The sequence below is a fragment of the Borostomias antarcticus genome (genome assembly GCF_949987555.1).
Source record: "Borostomias antarcticus genome assembly, chromosome: 9".
Taxonomy (NCBI): Eukaryota; Metazoa; Chordata; class Actinopteri; order Stomiiformes; family Stomiidae; genus Borostomias; species Borostomias antarcticus.
Genome location: NC_140242.1, coordinates 25,869,035 through 25,886,630, shown reverse-complemented (window position 1 = coordinate 25,886,630; position 17,596 = coordinate 25,869,035). Strand labels below are relative to the sequence as shown.

At 45.6% G+C, this 17,596-nt stretch overlaps 2 protein-coding genes across 2 annotated transcripts in view; one reads left to right on the top strand and one right to left on the bottom strand.

Annotated features, from left to right (window-relative positions):
- Positions 1 to 1,078: 1,078 nt before the first annotated feature.
- gcgb (glucagon b) lies at positions 1,079 to 2,146 on the top strand (the record flags this gene model as incomplete). Its single annotated transcript, XM_084443223.1, has 3 exons — positions 1,079 to 1,173; positions 1,286 to 1,441; positions 2,026 to 2,146. 3 exons carry the CDS (start codon positions 1,079 to 1,081, stop codon positions 2,144 to 2,146), a joined length of 372 nt encoding a protein of 123 aa, XP_084299349.1.
- Positions 2,147 to 4,917: 2,771 nt separating this feature from the next.
- slc4a10b (solute carrier family 4 member 10b) overlaps positions 4,918 to 17,596 on the bottom strand; it is a gene marked incomplete at both ends in the record, with an annotated part of 43,072 nt that continues 30,393 nt past the window's right edge. Inside the window, 17 exons of the mRNA XM_084442939.1 lie at positions 4,918 to 4,977; positions 5,881 to 5,986; positions 6,118 to 6,210; positions 6,584 to 6,651; positions 7,510 to 7,632; positions 8,011 to 8,184; positions 9,050 to 9,118; positions 9,834 to 10,085; positions 10,722 to 10,883; positions 10,991 to 11,104; positions 11,357 to 11,518; positions 11,845 to 11,950; positions 12,254 to 12,499; positions 13,143 to 13,276; positions 13,768 to 13,942; positions 16,076 to 16,176; positions 17,555 to 17,596. The exon at positions 17,555 to 17,596 is cut by the window's right edge and continues 105 nt beyond it. Coding sequence (XP_084299065.1) covers positions 4,918 to 4,977; positions 5,881 to 5,986; positions 6,118 to 6,210; positions 6,584 to 6,651; positions 7,510 to 7,632; positions 8,011 to 8,184; positions 9,050 to 9,118; positions 9,834 to 10,085; positions 10,722 to 10,883; positions 10,991 to 11,104; positions 11,357 to 11,518; positions 11,845 to 11,950; positions 12,254 to 12,499; positions 13,143 to 13,276; positions 13,768 to 13,942; positions 16,076 to 16,176; positions 17,555 to 17,596 — 2,187 coding nt within the window. The remainder of the gene's footprint in view (positions 4,978 to 5,880; positions 5,987 to 6,117; positions 6,211 to 6,583; positions 6,652 to 7,509; positions 7,633 to 8,010; positions 8,185 to 9,049; positions 9,119 to 9,833; positions 10,086 to 10,721; positions 10,884 to 10,990; positions 11,105 to 11,356; positions 11,519 to 11,844; positions 11,951 to 12,253; positions 12,500 to 13,142; positions 13,277 to 13,767; positions 13,943 to 16,075; positions 16,177 to 17,554) is intronic.

Below are 17,596 nucleotides of genomic sequence, written 5' to 3'. Positions count from 1 at the left end.
TTTAACTTTATATGAAATATGGATATTGTAAAGAAACCATTTGGAAATGTATGGTTTTGAAAATGAAACGTGTACTTGCTTTACCATGTGATCCACCAAATTCAGAAATAAACTTGAAACCTTTTGATGTTTATACGTTTCCCCATTGTTACTGTGTGCTGTGGCACTCATACAATCATACATTTGGTCTAGCTACCAAAATAAGTATTCACTTGATTACCTCCCAGAAATATCACCCATATATCAAACATTCAAGATTCTGTAAAACACAAATGTAAGCACCTTGGGTGCTGTGTCACCTTCATACCTACGTACGAAAGAATTAGTCTTATCTTCATCTTATTCTTATTCTTCTCTTAAAGAATCAGATTAGCTAGTGAATTCCACTTGGCAACTCTAAGAATGTTGATCATAGCAGATAATGGCTCTGTTCTTTTTGCAATCTTTCCACAAACAGTAGTTTAAGTTTGTAACACTCAGCTAAGAGCCAGGCTGGCCATTATTAACACAGATGGTAGGCAGTTATCCTGTAGCATTATTTGAATTTGTCTGGCAGGTAGGAATCATGTTTGATTTTGACACCTGAAGTAACAGCTTTCAACAAAGACAACTCTGCAAATATCCCAGTGCACTGAGACGATCACTGACTAATGGATAGAGGGTAATGGAGGGGGAGTGGGGGGTGCCACCTGGGCGCACTGTCACCCGTCCCCCCCTATATAAGGCTCGCCGACGCGAGCAGAGGCCGTGAAGACGCTCCAGGGAGACAGACAGGAGAAGCCAGGAGAAGAGATCTGTGCTCTAGATCAACGGTACGCTCCCCCCCCCTCCCCACTTCTCAGAGAAGCTCTTCAGAAAAGAACACAGGTGAGATAGACTCTCGGAACAGCCTTCCTCTTTTGTCGTGGGAAACCCCTCGGTGTGGTTTGCCGGTTGGGAGATCTCTCTTTTCTATTGAATTGGGGATGCTGTTTTGTGTGTGTGTGTGTGTTTGTGTGTGTGTGTGTGTGTGTGTGTGTGTGTGTGAAGAGTTTGGAAAGCTCATCTCATGTCTCTCTGATGTTGCCTAGGTCAGACCATGAACATCGCTCGCTCGCTGGCTGGACTTCTGCTCCTGATCCTCGTCCAGAGCAGCTGGCAGCACCCTGACCAGGTCACAGACGACAGCTCCAGGTAAGAGCGTCCCACACTCTGCCGTGGCCGACCGTTCCAGCGACGGCCTCAACTCTCATTGTGGAACAACGTCTTGTCACCGGCTACAGTAACTCCAAAATTGTATTTACAGCCTCTTGACAGAGGATTCGATGTTCAACGACCCGGGAGAGCTCACAACCATGAAGAGACACTCAGAGGGAACTTTCTCCAACGATTACAGTAAATACCTGGAGACCAGGAGAGCACAAGATTTCGTCCAGTGGTTAAAGAATACAAAGAGGAGTGGGTGAGTGTGTCTCTCTCCCTCTGGATGACAAAGCAGAGAGCGCCGTTCGGGTGTGTGAGACTGTTAGAGCCGTGTGGAGAGTGGATGACAGAGCAGAAGAATCAGAATTCAGAATCAGTTTTATTGCCAGGTACCTGTACAGTAGGTGTTTACACACACTAGGAATTTGGAGATGATGATGATGGAGACAACATTAGACAGGGTGCAAGGACTAGACAGGACTGTGCAAAGACAGTGACATTTGATTGAAAACATTTGGATTTGCAAGACTTTTTTGACACTTTATCAGAAATTATTTTCTGTACAGAGTAGATCTTAGTGTATTATTTTAATATGGCAGCATAAGAGCAAGTCAGTGTAATTTACAGTAAATTAACAGCTCCTTATTTTTGAAGCCATTATCATCAGCAGCAGCTTACAGTGAAATCTCAGCATTTAATCACAAATACGTCTCAGGATAATACAACAATTTCACATGGAAGTAGGCACTGATTGAAAAAATCCTTTAGACTAATTTTGCATGATGGAAAAAAAAAAACTATTAGTCTGCAAGCGTTAACAAAAGTGTGTCCATGTATTTTCAGTGGTCCTCGTAGACGCCATGCAGATGGTACCTACACCAGTGACGTGAGCTCCTACCTACAGGACCAAGCGGCCAAGGAGTTCGTCTCCTGGCTGAAGACTGGCCGAGGCAGGCGAGAGTAGGACTGCCCTCCACTCACAACAGCGTCGTCTGACACCCCTAAGCAATGAGAGATTTCAGCTACATGCACACTGACCCTCTGCCATTTCATCTTTTATAACCCGTATCTTCCTTTCTCTGATCATGCTAATAAATTTATCTGATAAGAATCCCTGTGTTGGTCATTAATGAGTAGAACTGCCTTTGATCAGGGCCTGAAGGCTAGTTTGTATTAGTACACTGGACAGTAATAAACCACATTTAATTGTGGTTTTATTATCTTTTGTTTACTGGTTATCACGTCATTACAGACATATGCTTCTATAGTTGGATTGTGTCTTTCTGATGTTTAACATCAAGTCCACTTCACTCATTTTGATTAAGACATATAATGCACACCTTATAAGATCCCCGTCACAATAAACGTGAGCTGTCAGTTCAGTGAATAAGTGTTATTTTTTTGCCAGTGTAACAGAGAACTACTGGAAATACTGTAGCTTTCCGTTGACAAACTTTGCAAACAAACATTGTAAATATGTCCAAAATGAATCTTTGTAAGACCTTCTTGCGGGAACAGACTTATGTGCCTGTTATCATAACAAATAAACCCCACTGTCCAAGTATTAAATGTGGTGTCCAGTCTGAACCAGAAACAGTGAACTGTCTCAAGCACACATAAAAAATGTGAGGGGACAAAGTGTGACAAATGTTGTAGTCAAAGTGTAATTGTATAAGATAAATCTACATGCAGTATGTTCCTGATGCATTTCAACTGATGAGTGATGCTGTATGAGAGTTGTCACCCGTTGGAGGAATCCCTTTGTTCAGTGAGGTAGAACATACATCGAGAACCGTACTTCCCAGTGGAAAAAACAACCAGGGTGGTAATCTGCTGATGGATGGATGTCGCACACCTGTTAATTCTATATTGTAACAAGATTTCCCAATGTAGCGTCCTCAGCAAGGATAGTTGAGGAAACATGTCAATCAACATGCTTATCTAGGATCACTGCTCAGGCCTTATTGGCATGGAGGGAAAAAACAATCATTCACAGGAGCCAGCTGCATGACATGCCTAGCAAGCCACACCTCTCTGAGCTGTCAGCCAGAGCATCAAACCATCTGTTGATTCCAGCCCCCCTGCACACTCAGAGCTATTTTAAGACAAATCTCCTAGGTTTATTTGCTGCGGACAGCTTTCATTCGTCAGTCATGGCTGAATGGACATCCATAGACGACCATTACAAAAAACATCATAATCCAAACGCAGTTAGATTACATACCACTTCCAAAAACATAGATCTGTAGTCATAAAACAAAGGGGTGATCATCTAAATTTATTCAAGGTTACATTTACATTTTTAAAGTACAGTAGGCTACTTAAACAAGATACATAAATAATAATTCATATAGTTTATTCCAGAGGGTTATTCAGACAGAATACAATCCAACATGTTTCTTAAGATCAAGAAAACAGAAACAAAAAATGAAAAAGGAATGTTGTATACAGTCAATCTGTACCATGTATGTTATTATACTGCTTTCTGCAACACGTCAGAGGTGAGTAAAAACAGGTCACAAGACACTAAAAATATAATAGTAGTTTGTTGGTGATTTACATTAAGCTTACAATAGTTTAACAGGTAGAATTGGCATACCGTGAATAGGCGAGCATAGCAAATTAAATATGAAGAAAATCTTTGTTTCTATTGTACAAAGAAAATATAGAATCTTAGTCATCTTTGATATAAATATAATACTATACATTTTGCCCTTCTAGAAAAAAGCGCTATTGCATTTGTTTCTATAGCTGTATATACTTCTGAAGATACTTTCAGTATAATTTTCAACTTTGTTTTCTGCTGTTCCTTAGACTACATTCATTTGTAGGGACGTACTGTATGATAGTCCCATCACAAGAAATATTTAAAAAGTACAGTGTTACCAGCATGTAGGGTATGGTGTAACATTACTCCATGAAATATAATGATACAACACCTGCACCTAAACCAAATAAAAACGTACACTCTGACAATACGATCATGGACAACAAATAATGTGATTTAAACTAAAGCCAATATTGTTTCAAATTCTACTGTATCTTGAATTGTGAAACTATTTCAGTACTATGTTCAATCAAATGGCCAATTACATGCTTCCCACTGCTCCAACATAAATTAAAACTCATAGAATTATATCAGATTTTTACTAGATTAAGTTGACAATATTTAAAGTTGACTTAATTAGCAAAAAAAGCATTAAAAGCCACAGACTCAATGAAATTTTTTTCATCAAGCCTACAGAGAAGCAACTTAAATACTGCATGTATAAAGTACATTTTAAATACTATTTCCAACTGAAATATTGTACAAATCATTTTATCTCATGTTTATGGATCATGTGTCTAGTCCAAATAGTCATATTATGATATTAAAACATATAAAACATACAAAATACATATAATAAAGTTAAAAAGAAACTTAAGGAAAAATAGTTCCTTAATGTGATTGGAAAATCCTTAAAACACAAATGTTACATTAATTCCACATTCATTAAAACATCTCCCTCCTAAATCTTGCTCCCATTTAAAAACGAGAAAATAAAACAGGTCTGATATTTCTTTAGCCTGCCCCTTGAAGACGTTTCAGACGAAACTACTGTAAGCACTGCTGTTCTATGTGCTGAACAGACATAGGTTTACAACACTAGACCTAAAGGAATGATAAATCGCTGCACACAATATTGACTGAACCACAGTGAAGGTAACAGGGAGGGGAAGGTCCAAGACTCCCTGTCAAAGCCATTCGGTATCTTCCTCTGCTTCTCTCCTCTCGCTGCACAGCTGGGAGTCCGGCTGTGGGCACCAATACCAGGTGTCAGAGTATTCAAACATTCACTTGACCGGACACTCAACGGTGTACCTATCAGCCATCCAATCCCACCATTCCGATTGGTGGGCATCTTAATTGACAGTGGCATTACACCAATCAAGCCCGAGTAACCTAGTCTTTAGTCAAATGCATGGTAGTCTGACTCACAGGATGTAGGTTTTAGATATAAACCAACATCCTGGGTTTATTACTGCCCAATCAGTGGCGATGGAGATTCCCCTGGCCAATCAGATCCAATCCAGACTCCTCCTCTTCTGCTATCTGCGTGTTCCTGTTTTCAAAGTCCCCTTCACTACAGTATGTGAAATAACAACAATCTAGCATCCGCTCGCCCAAGACCATTGTGGTTGCTTTAAAGAAGCATTTCCCCCCTCCCCGATCTCCCAATGGTAGAGTCCAGCCTGACCTTTCTCAAGCACTGGCACAAACCAAGTGTGGAGATAGGTCTGGCTGTGAGCGAATAAATGCATGGTTATTTCATGTACGTTGAAGAGCTGCATGGTATAAATGGGTCAGGACGATAGAGGTGCTTGACTATTACAATGAAAAGGCAGTTATTCTATATAACAGACATGTCAATAAACTATAATACAGTATAACGTCTAATCCTGATTACGCAGCAGCTGGAGAGGGACAGACTGTAGGATATTTACATGTCCATTGTGTGACGGGGACGGGCTTCTGGCCAAACTGACTGTCGGATGCAAAATAAGCTGAATTTTAATTTCAAATGTGCATATCCAATCTCAACCCAATGGTATCACTGGGGGAAAAAACTTCCACCTCACTTCATATCATGCCAAGATTAACACTATATATATTAATATACGTATTTTGCCCTCTAGCGCATTTTGAGGATTGCAGACATCAGGACCAAACTTCCAGTGGCGGTCACACAGATGGTCACCAAAGAAACTAAGGATGATTAGACCAGGGCACAGGAGGAGGTTCTTACCTTTGGGGAACCAGCATCTACAGTAGCAGGTTAGGAGACTGAATCATAAGCTGCGATAAAGATGGAATGGAGAAATATCGTCAAGTTACAGGTACCAAAAATAAGATTAACAAAAGTATGCTGATTTTGAGTAAATATTCTGTAATACCTTTTGGAGTAATCTGACATGGTGACCTTCCAGGTGTTTCCAAAGGAGGCTTTGGACAGCTCATCTGTAAGGTTGATTCCTGGAGACTCACCCCTAGAGGAACAGGACATGCGGGCGAACTATTCACACAAACATACAAAACTATGCAGCCACTAAAACAGAAGGAAGTATAAAATGGAAGTGTAAAAATATGAATGAATGAATGAATGAATGAATGAATGAATGAATGAATGAATGAATGAACAAACGAACGAATGAATGAATGAATGAATGAATGAACGAATGAACGAATGAACGAATGAATGAATGGTTTTATCTTCGGGTCTGGCCGCTCCAACATGGCCCATCCCATACGGGATTATTCAGATTTGCATTTGTAAAAGCATTTTTCTAGAGCCCTCACGCTGACACACAAAATGCAAAACAGAACAAAACACAAAATACGAATGGACTGATGATGACTTACTTCTGATATTCTTCTAAGGGCACTTGGACGACGCCCTCGTCCTCCGCCAGAATACTCTGCTCCTCCTCCTGACCAGGGAAGGAAGGTTTCATGAGACAGAACCTAAAGGTTGGTTGGTTGGTTGGTTGCTCCATTGTCCCACATTTCTGATGGAGATCTTGAAGCAACTTTAAAGTGACATTAAGCAAATTATGCCGTGAGGATAATTTTGTTTTTTTTCTGATGCCTGGAGCCTGCTAGGAGATTAGATTAGATTAGATTACTTTATTGTCTGTTGCAGGAAATGTGTTGTCACGTCTGAATATTGCCTCACATGAACACAATACAGGAACAATATACACAGATTTACATGGTACCTGTATTTTGTTCATGTGAGACAATGTTCAGACTCCCAATGTTGTACAAGAACGTTCCATGTTGCTGATTGAATCTTAGCATATGCGCACGCTGCATTTAATTTCTAAAACATTGCTGAAGCAGAGCCAAACAGTGTCCTACAAAGACACGGTTTTCACTAAAGTACTCATTGACCATCCCCTTCAATCTATCATACAATCTAGACATATTTACACACTTAAAATCCTACATACTGTATTATAACATGTCTTATTATCAGTCAGTAACATGTCTTATGAGTCAGTAACATGGGTTATGAGTCAGAAACACATCTTATTATGAGTCAGAAACATGACTTATTATGAGTCAGTAACACATGTTATTATGAGTCAATAACACGTCTTATTATGAGTCAGTAACACATGTTATTATGAGTCAGTAACATGACTTATTATGAGTCAATAACACGTGTTATTATGAGTCAGTAATGTGTTATTATGAGTCAGTAACGTGTTATTATGAGTCAGTAACGTGTTATTATGAGTCAGTAATGTGTTATTATGAGTCAGTAACGTGTTATTATGAAGAACCTCTTCTGCAGCATCCTCTAGTTTCTTCTTCTTGCTCTCTGGCATGAGGTCGTCCAGCCAGCTCAGCTCTCTTTTGGTGAAGAACAGATCCATCAGCTTCCTTATAAAGACCAGTGCCAACACCTGGAAGGTACAAGACAGAGCTCATATACAGCCCCTATAATAACATACTAGTTTCAGAGACCAACGTGCTGTAGTGTGTCACCCTATGGCATAAGTAAGGGACAACGTACTGCGTGGCCAGACGGTGATTATAGAAAAATAAGAGCCCGACAGTGCATTCGGAATTTGTTTTGTAACGCATTGAAGGGTTCTTATTTTAAGATAATGACCGGCTCGTCATACATTATATATACCAGCAAAATGGTTCCATGTGCTTGGGCAGTGGGAACAATATGTCCAGTTTACTCAAACAATATGGCCAGTTAAAGGCGACATGAGGAGTTTGCTTCCCAGTTGAAATGATTCCACTGGCAGACGTGTGGAGGCGGTGATGCGCACCATCATGGGGAAGACGATGGCAGCCTTGGAGGTCTTGATGATCCAGAGCAGGGCCAGACAGCTGAGCTGGATGATGGTGAACAGGTGGACCTTCCTCAGGGGAACGTGACGCAGGTAGATGAAGTCTGGCTGGTGCTTGGCCGGCATGCCAAACAGCTTCAGACGGTCAAAGAACTGGACAATGGGAGGGAGGGTGTGCAGTAAGCCAGGTTTCTCTAGACAAAACGAGCAACAGAATAAGTCTTTTTTATATATATACATTCTTTTTTTTTTCCCTATTTGCAGCCAATTACACCCGACATATTGTCCAACTGCCACATTCTTACTGTTGAAGATTCATCACACAACCCCGTCAATCGACGATAAGAAGGAGACAGACGACTCCTTGACTCTCTCTGGAGCCCATGACCGTGATTCTGACGCTGCACAGGGCTGCACCGCGAATCTTCCAGCCCAGTTATACTAACCGCCCTCGAGGTGCAGCTGCCCAATGTGTCCGACCGACGCATTAGACAGCTACACTACCGCGGACCCCCAGAATAAGGAATTGAGTAGTATATGATGCGCTTTACACCTCATTTTGCTACAGTACTTTGGACTAGTCAAAACTAGTTGACTACACTCAGAATCAGAATTTGTTTTATTGCCATTCTAGTTTTTGAACATACTAGGAATTTGCTCTCGGGCCTGGTACATAACATGGAGACAACATTGGACAGGGTGCAGGGACGAGACAGGACAGTGCAAGGAGTGCAGTCCAAAATACTAGTGCAAAATAAGATAAGTTAAAAAAAATATATATATACACATTGTAGTGCGGTCAGTGTATATACAGTGAGTGTGTGAAGTGTAATGTGTGTGTGAGGGTGTGTATATGGTGTGTGTGGTGTAATGTGTGAGTGTGTGTGTGTGTGTGGTGTAATGTGTGAGTACGGTGTGTCCTATGTACAGTACATTCAGTGGTCATGTGCAAGAATCCAGATACGAACATACAGTATGTCAACATATACAGTATCTGGTGTGTTTAATGGTTGTTTACCTGTATGCCTTTGAGAGATGAGGCACCCATGTACAGAAACACTCCATAGAGCACTGGCATGGGAATGAACTGTGGGTATAGAAATAGAATATTTCAGACACACAGTTCATACTTCACGTACGTGACAAGTAAATCCTCCGAGAAATATCTATTTTAATTCAATCATCAAACCTACGCCATGTCATTTCACAACAGACTTCCCTTTCCTCAATTCGCAGCAAAGTCAGGAGAGAGACTAATGCCGGACTCACACTACAGGATATTAAAAAATAATTCGAAATCGGGTTGCATTACGCACATACAGTAAGGAGAATCTTAACAGATGTTCTTCTCGTGAATCTCAAACATGCACACCCCTACAAGATTTGAAAATAACGGCTGATCACACACGTTACATCTAGGGACGCGCATTGCAAACTAGCCCTGAGCTATACATGTTGTGGTATATGACATCACTTGTTTTAACATTCTTGTTCTAACTTGTATGTATATCTGTCCCTAAGGAAATAAATAAATGAAAATGAAATGAAATACAGGATATTATCGTGCCTGAGGGAGCAACGAACCACTGCCTCGCCTGTAAAGTAATGACGTAATAATCTAAATATCAAACAAGACTGGATCTGTTAACCCCTCAAATCCTCCGGGCCGAACCTCAGTACCGACCAACGTTCCGGATAAGATTTCTCCCCCGATTCTCGGGAGGGGTGAATCGGTGATAAATCATCCCCCTCAAAATCCTGTAGCGTGAGCCCCGGCATACTGTACGAGAGCCATGTCTGACCGTGAGGACAGGGGTCATGAAGACGGAGCAGCCCATCAGCAGGAAGATCATGAGTCCGGTGAAGCGCTGCTCGCGGATGCCCAGGAACTTGGGCTGCTCGCCGGGGGCGGAGCACTCCGACTCCAGCTTCAGGCTGTTGACGTGGGAGATGGAGAGGACGGTGGCGGCCACGAACCACGGCAGGCCCATGAGGGAGCAGACGCCCAGCATCACCGCCACCACAAACAGGTCCAGGTGGTAGCCACAGCCCTTCTGTAAGAGGGGGGGGCAATTACTTCACCTTCTTCCCTCTGGACGGATGTACTAAAGACAGTTATGGTGCATAAAAGCACTCACTCCATGTAAGTGTCCAGTATGTATCTTTAAATTATAAGTATCTTGAATACAAATCAGCTGTATATAGTCCCATGAAATTCTTCTTCAATGTCGTATCTTTCCAGGAGATGGTAAATGGACTGCATTTATATAGCGCCTTTCTACCTTAACGGACAAAGCGCTTTGTAATGGCATCTCATTCAGCCATTCACACACACATTCCACACACACATTCCTACACCAATGGCGGCAGCTGCCATGCAAGGTGCTAGCCTGCTCATTGGGAGCAATTTGGGGTTCTTCGCCCGAGGACACTTCGACATGTGCACGGGAGGAGCCGGGATTCGAACCGCCGACCCTACGATCATGGGACGACCCGCTCTACCTCCTGAGCCACAGCCGCCCACATGGCACAGTTGAGCAGCGTGGATTGGCCGGATCATCTCCGGTACCTCGTGGAGCGGAACTGCATCTCATGACATAATATGTCTAAAATAACTAACTGGTGCTGATCAATCAGGGCCATAACGAGGGTAACACATAACGAGCATAACTGTGCCAGGTCATCAGTACCTTCAGCTTGTGCTCCTTCCTGTTGATGATTACCGCGGTGATCTGCTGGTCCATGAATATGAGGATGGTGCAGAGCAGCGCGGGGATGACCGTGATCACGGTGGTCCACCACGGGTTGGGACCCACCGGGTTGATGAACCAACCGCGGTCGTCTCTGGTGGGCTGGGAGATTTGCGGTTTTTTAGGCCCGGTGAATACTGAATCCGGTTCCGGGGGTTCGACACGGTGATAATAATCAGAAATATGTTCGGTTGGGGTGGCATGCTCACCTTAAAAACACTGGGAACCTTGAGTTTGGGAGACGGGATTCCTATGGCGTAGTCTACCAACACCATAGTGAGGATGGTGATGAAGACAGCGAAGTCACTGACCACGGATCTGACCTGAGCCGGAGAGAGTTGCATGTCACAAATGTCCATACGAGCATATTACAATGTGCATCGTCATTAAAACATGTACAAAATAAAACTCTCTTAAAGCCATCCTCTCACAACCATAATTACATTTTCAGCAATTGTGTTTCATTTCGCAATCTGACTTGCTTGTATACCCAACGAGTCACCATGCACTACCCACGTATGACCACTAGAGTGTCTCAGCGCACCGCATACAAGACCGGCTCTGGTGCGAATTACCTTGGTGGGGAAGTATCGGCTGAATTTGAAGTCCTTGAGGATTGCCGACATGGCGACGGTGGAGAAGAAGAGGATGACTGACCAGAAGCAGACGTCCGGGATGTAGGGGCCATGAGGGCCGCAGGCGCTGCCCACAAACTCCCCCTTCTTCTCTATGCAGTCCTGATCGCAAAAGGCGGGAGGGAACAATATTGGGATTATTAATCCTGGATGACAACAAGTGTCAACACACCTTAGGTAAGCGGATCCAAAGGTTAAGAGTGTCTTTGCCCGCCAAAATTGAAGCGGGAACTCAAATATTTGGTTTTACAGTGGTTTTGTCATGGGTAATCCGGTGTAATCCCCCACCCATGCCCTCTCCATCTGGAAGAGCTCACCACTTAATATGGGGAACAACCAAAACCCTACTGCGTTCGTTTAAGCTTCATCCATTCACAAAAAACCACTCTGTGTCCTCGTTGATTATCCACCAATCACAGCCCACGTACGTTGACCTCCATGGCCTCCCAGTAGATCTCAGCGGCGGAGATGTTGTTCTCTTGCCAGTAGCGCAAAGTGGCGTTGCTGATGTCCTGTGGCTCCACACAGGAACACCTGTGGGTCAAAGGTCACAGGTCACACACACACACCAGGACCCGGCAAACCACCGGGGGGGCAAAAACCTCATATCTTCAATTTAAACCATTTTGTTTCCACATAAAATTCACCGTACTCTTGTAAAACTGACTGTATATAACTATATAACTCTATAACCCGCCACCCCCACTCAGTCTGCTTTTGAACAGAAATGTTTGGCTCAAACTGTCGGACGACAACAGAGAGAGGAGTGGATTTAGTTTGAACCTGGGTCTCCTACTCTGCTGTGGGGGGTGAGTGTTAGTGCGGACGCGCACGTACGTGTACAGGGTGAGCTTGTCCAGGTCGTTGTTCATGTTGATGGGGTAGTGGTCCCCCAGGTGGATGAGCTTCTCCAGGGCCTCGTAGATGAAGATGAGGCAGATGAGCGAGGCGAAGGCCTCCTCCGTGAAGCGCGTGATGTAGCAGACCAGCGAGCTGGCGTCCGTGGCGACCAGGACGAGACACAGGAACGCCGTCCACAGCCCGATGCAGGTCCTCAGGGACAGGTAGGACAGCCCGTAATCCCTGCGGAGAGATTAGACAAGACGCAAACATCACCAAAACCTTCTAATGCTCCACATTACATCATCTGTGGGCTTCATACTGTAGTGCATTCACATCTATCTGTATAGGATTGTAGGACCTATTATCTTTTTTTAAAATAATTATTTGATTTGATTGTTTCATTTAAATCTGTTCTCAGTGTGTTTATATGATTTATGGTTTTATCCATGATTTATGTTTTAATCCATCTCTTTTTATGGAAAGCACTATGTGCGACATTGATTTGTATGAATGGTGCTAAATAAAATGACATTGACCTTGAGATTATCACAACGGCATTGGTAATATACTATTTGTATATCTCTCTCTCTCTTTCTCTCTCTCTCTCTCTCTCCCTCTATATATATATATAATATGTATGTTGCTACTCTTGCACTTTGGCTTTGGCATGCGCTTGTGAGTAGTAATACACTACCTACGTTAAATGCAATTACTGTAATTCACTTTGGTTGAAGGTCTTTCTTGCAGAAAGACAGTCTAATCAGAGATGATCAGATCAAGATGTATCGTATGACTCGGGGTTAAAGGACTGAGCACCCAGACTATACATTGAGATGACTGGCAGCGCTTTGTCCCTGCATGGTGCGCACATACACAAACCTACTTGCAGAATTTGAAGAGTATCTTCTCGAACACCAGCACCGGCCCGGTGCTGCCCAGGATGGTCAGAGGCTGGCCAGCGAACAGGGAGTAGGCGATGCCCGTCATCGATGCGCCAAACAGAGATTCAATTGCACTCTGGTGAAAGAGGGAGAAACACATACTGTACATGCAGAATATACAGTATCCGAATATATGTTGACTGTAACATGTAACGTATATATATGTAGCATATATAACATGTAACGTGTACGGGAGAAGAGAAACACTCTTCAGACTCCCAGCGAGGTATAGTAGATCATATCATGTACACTTAGATGTGTTGCATGACTTAGCTTTTAAAAAGTGAGGAAACCCTTAGGAAAACTAACTTATTTGAGAGAAGAATTTTTGCAGGAAACCAGATAAATTCAGTAAACTAATTTGAAATGCTTTTTTTTTTTTTTAACAAAAAGCAGAGCAAACTCAGTCAAAATGGGTAATGTCAACAGAGCACCAAAAATTAAATCAGATGAACGATGAAGCATCATATGTTACAGTGTAGAGAAGATATTCAACCGCGATCGAAGAGCATGATATAAAACACGGTATAAAAAAGCGCCGTCTTCGGGACGAGGGTGTGGTCTTACTATGCGCCCCTCCGTGGCCTCGCCCAGCAGCCCGCCGAAGGTGATGACGGGCGACATGCAGGCGCAGTAGAGGAACAGGAAGGAGGCCAGGCACTGCAGGCTGACGCCGTCCGCGTAGTCCGTCAGGTAGTGGGGCACCTTGCGCTTAACGTCCAGGAGCAAGCCACCGAACAGCCTGCAGATAAAGGGACAGTGCAAAGACTTTAAGTGTCGTTATAAGGAGCCGTTTGTATCCTGTTTTAAAGGTGCCGTGTGTAAAATGTTGTGGCAGAATTGTGTGTAGACTTGGCAGAAATGGAATATAATATTGAGAAGTATGTTTTAATTAGTGCGTAATCCCATGAAAATAAGAATGATATTTTTTGTTACCTGAGAATAAGCCTGTTATATCTACTCTACATAGGGATCAGGTCCTTCCACAGAGGCTGCCATGCTGCACCATGTAATTGAGTTCAGTTGGTTGCAATCTGTAACCTCACCACTAGATGCCAGCAAAAATCACACACTGCACCTTTAATCCTCAAACATCACACCACTGGGATTAGCTGCCTTCGTATCGGAGAACAGAAAAGGGGAGATGTAGATGGATTACTTTATTGTCCTTTACAGGAAATGTGTTGCCACGTCTAGATACGTCGCCTCACACGAACACAACATAGATACGATATACACTTATCACCCCGCACCACGGATAAACCCCGTCACCAACCACGACTAAGCACACATCCCTATCGACAGCCTCCACACATGACGGTGACACGCCCCTCCTGCTGTCAACCCAGCTTTGTTACCACGGGAACTGAACTTGTTTTTCTCCTCGGGGCCGTGTGTTGTTGTGTTGCGTTCTCCCGGCCCTACTCTTCTACTAAGCGGGGCCCGTAGCGTAGCTGCGGAGGATGACTTAGCGCTGTGTCAAGTCCCCGCGCCGCGCTGTAGGCCGGGGAGCTTGCTGAGGCGGGTTGCCGCGGTAACCGCTGCACAACTCATGACTCGGGGGGGGGGGGGGGGCAGGGGGAGGGGCTCAGGAGGCTGAAGCGATAATAAGCTGCGCTGCAAACTGTCGGGGGGAGGAAGGTAAGATCTCTCTCTCCTTCTCTCCCTCCCCCTCTCTCTCTCTCTCCCTCTCCCTCTCTCTCTCCATTCTACGCAGCCTGTAGCTCAATGTCTGCATACAGTAGGATGTAGGATGTCTGAACGGAGTGACTATGAGAAGTTGGATATATGATAAGTTGGATTGCCCCTCAAAATATATTATTCTACAAAATATCCTTATAGTAACACTTAAATTATATATATTTACACGTGCAATGTTTCTTGTCATCCTCATTCAACTACAGTAGTGAACAGTTCATCCATCCCTCCTCTTCTCCCCTTCCTTCTGCTCCTCCTCCACCCCCTCCTCCTTTCACTCCTCCTCCTCCACCCCTCCTCCTCCTGCTCCTATTTCTCCTCCTGCCCCCCCTCTTCCTCCCCCTCCTCCTCCTCCTTCTCCTTCTCCCCCTCCTCCCTCCTGCCCCCCCGTCCTCCTCCTCCCCCTCCTCCTCCCCTACCTGCCCCTCCTGACTCACCTCCCTGTGCGCTGTAGCTCCGCCCCTCCTGACTCACCTCCCTGTGCGCTGTAGCTCCGCCCCTCCTGACTCACCTCCCTGTGCGCTGTAGCTCCGCCCCTCCTGACTCACCTCCCTGTGCACTGTAGCTCCGCCCCTGCTGACTCACCTCCCTGTGCACTGTAGCTCCGCCCCTCCTGACTCACCTCCCTGTGCGCTGTAGCTCCGCCCCTCCTGACTCACCTCCCTGTGCGCTGTAGCTCCGCCCCTCCTGACTCACCTCCCTGTGCGCTGTAGCTCCGCCCCTCCTGACTCACCTCCCTGTGCGCTGTATCTCCGCCCCTCCTGACTCACCTCCCTGTGCGCTGTAGCTCCGCCCCTCCTGACTCACCTCCCTGTGCGCTGTAGCTCCGCCCCTCCTGACTCACCTCCCTGTGCGCTGTAGCTCCGCCCCTCCTGACTCACCTCCCTGTGCGCTGTAGCTCCGCCCCTCCTGACTCACCTCCCTGTGCGCTGTAGCTCCGCCCCTCCTGACTCACCTCCCTGTGCGCTGTAGCTCCGCCCCTCCTGACTCACCTCCCTGTGCGCTGTAGCTCCGCCCCTGCTGACTCACCTCCCTGTGCACTGTAGCTCCGCCCCTCCTGACTCACCTCCCTGTGCGCTGTAGCTCCGCCCCTCCTGACTCACCTCCCTGTGCGCTGTAGCTCCGCCCCTGCTGACTCACCTCCCTGTGCGCTGTAGCTCCGCCCCTCCTGACTCACCTCCCTGTGCGCTGTAGCTCCGGCCCTCCATGGCCTCCATCCTCCTCGTCCTCCGCTGGCTCTGTGGAGCCGTTGGGCAGGCCAGCGTTCTTCCTCTTGTCCTGCTCAACACGGAACACTCCTCGTTCAGCTCAACACCCGACACTCCTCGTTCAGCTCAACACCCAACACTCCTCGTTCAGCTCAACACCCAACACTCCTCGTTCAGCTCAACACCCGACACTCCTCGTTCAGCTCAACACCCGACACTCCTCGTTCAGCTCAACACCCAACACTCCTCGTTCAGCTCAACACCCGACACTCCTCGTTCAGCTCAACATGCGACACTCCTCGTTCAGCTCAACACCCAACACTCCTCGTTCAGCTCAACACCCAACACTCCTCGTTCAGCTCAACACCCAACACTCCTCGTTCAGCTCAACACCCAACACTCCTCGTTCAGCTCAACACCCAACACTCCTCGTTCAGCTCAACATGCAACACACCTCGTTCAGCTCAACACCTAACACTCCTCGTTCAGCTCAACACCCGACACTCCTCGTTCAGCTCAACATGGGACACTCCTCGTTCAGCTCAACAACCAACACTCCTCGTTCAGCTCAACACCCGACACTCCTCGTTCAGCTCAACACCCGACACTCCTCGTTCAGCTCAACATGCGACACTCCTCGTTCAGCTCAACATGCGACACTCCTCGTTCAGCTCAACACCCAACACTCCTCGTTCAGCTCAACACCCAACACTCCTCGTTCAGCTCAACACCCGACACTCCTCATTCAGCTCAACATGCGACACTCCTCGTTCAGCTCAACACCCAACACTCCTCGTTCAGCTCAACACCCAACACTCCTCGTTCAGCTCAACACCCGACACTCCTCATTCAGCTCAACATGCGACACTCCTCGTTCAGCTCAACACCCGACACTCCTCATTCAGCTCAACACGCGACACTCCTCGTTCAGCTCAACACCCAACACTCCTCGTTCAGCTCAACACCCAACACTCCTCGTTCAGCTCAACACCCAACACTCCTCGTTCAGCTCAACACCCGACACTCCTCATTCAGCTCAACATGCGACACTCCTCGTTCAGCTCAACACCCGACACTCCTCGTTCAGCTCAACACCCGACACTCCTCGTTCAGCTCAACATGCGACACTCCTCGTTCAGCTCAACATGCGACACTCCTCGTTCAGCTCAACACCTAACACTCCTCGTTCAGCTCAACACCCAACACTCCTCGTTCAGCTCAACATGCGACACTCCTCGTTCAGCTCCGACATCACTAACACTACCAGACAGCTCAATGTCTTACCAAACAAAATTTCTAAGCTTTGATTTGTGGCTGAGCTAGTAACTTATTCCTGTTCAAGCAGAGAGCGCGTACTAAAGCAGAGAGCACGTACTAAAGCAGAGAGCACGTACTAAAGCAGAGAGCGCGTACTAACTGCCAACGAAGAAGTGGGGTCCAGGCCTCACCTGAGAGGGGACGTTTTTGGGGGGTTCTATCCGTATGGAGGG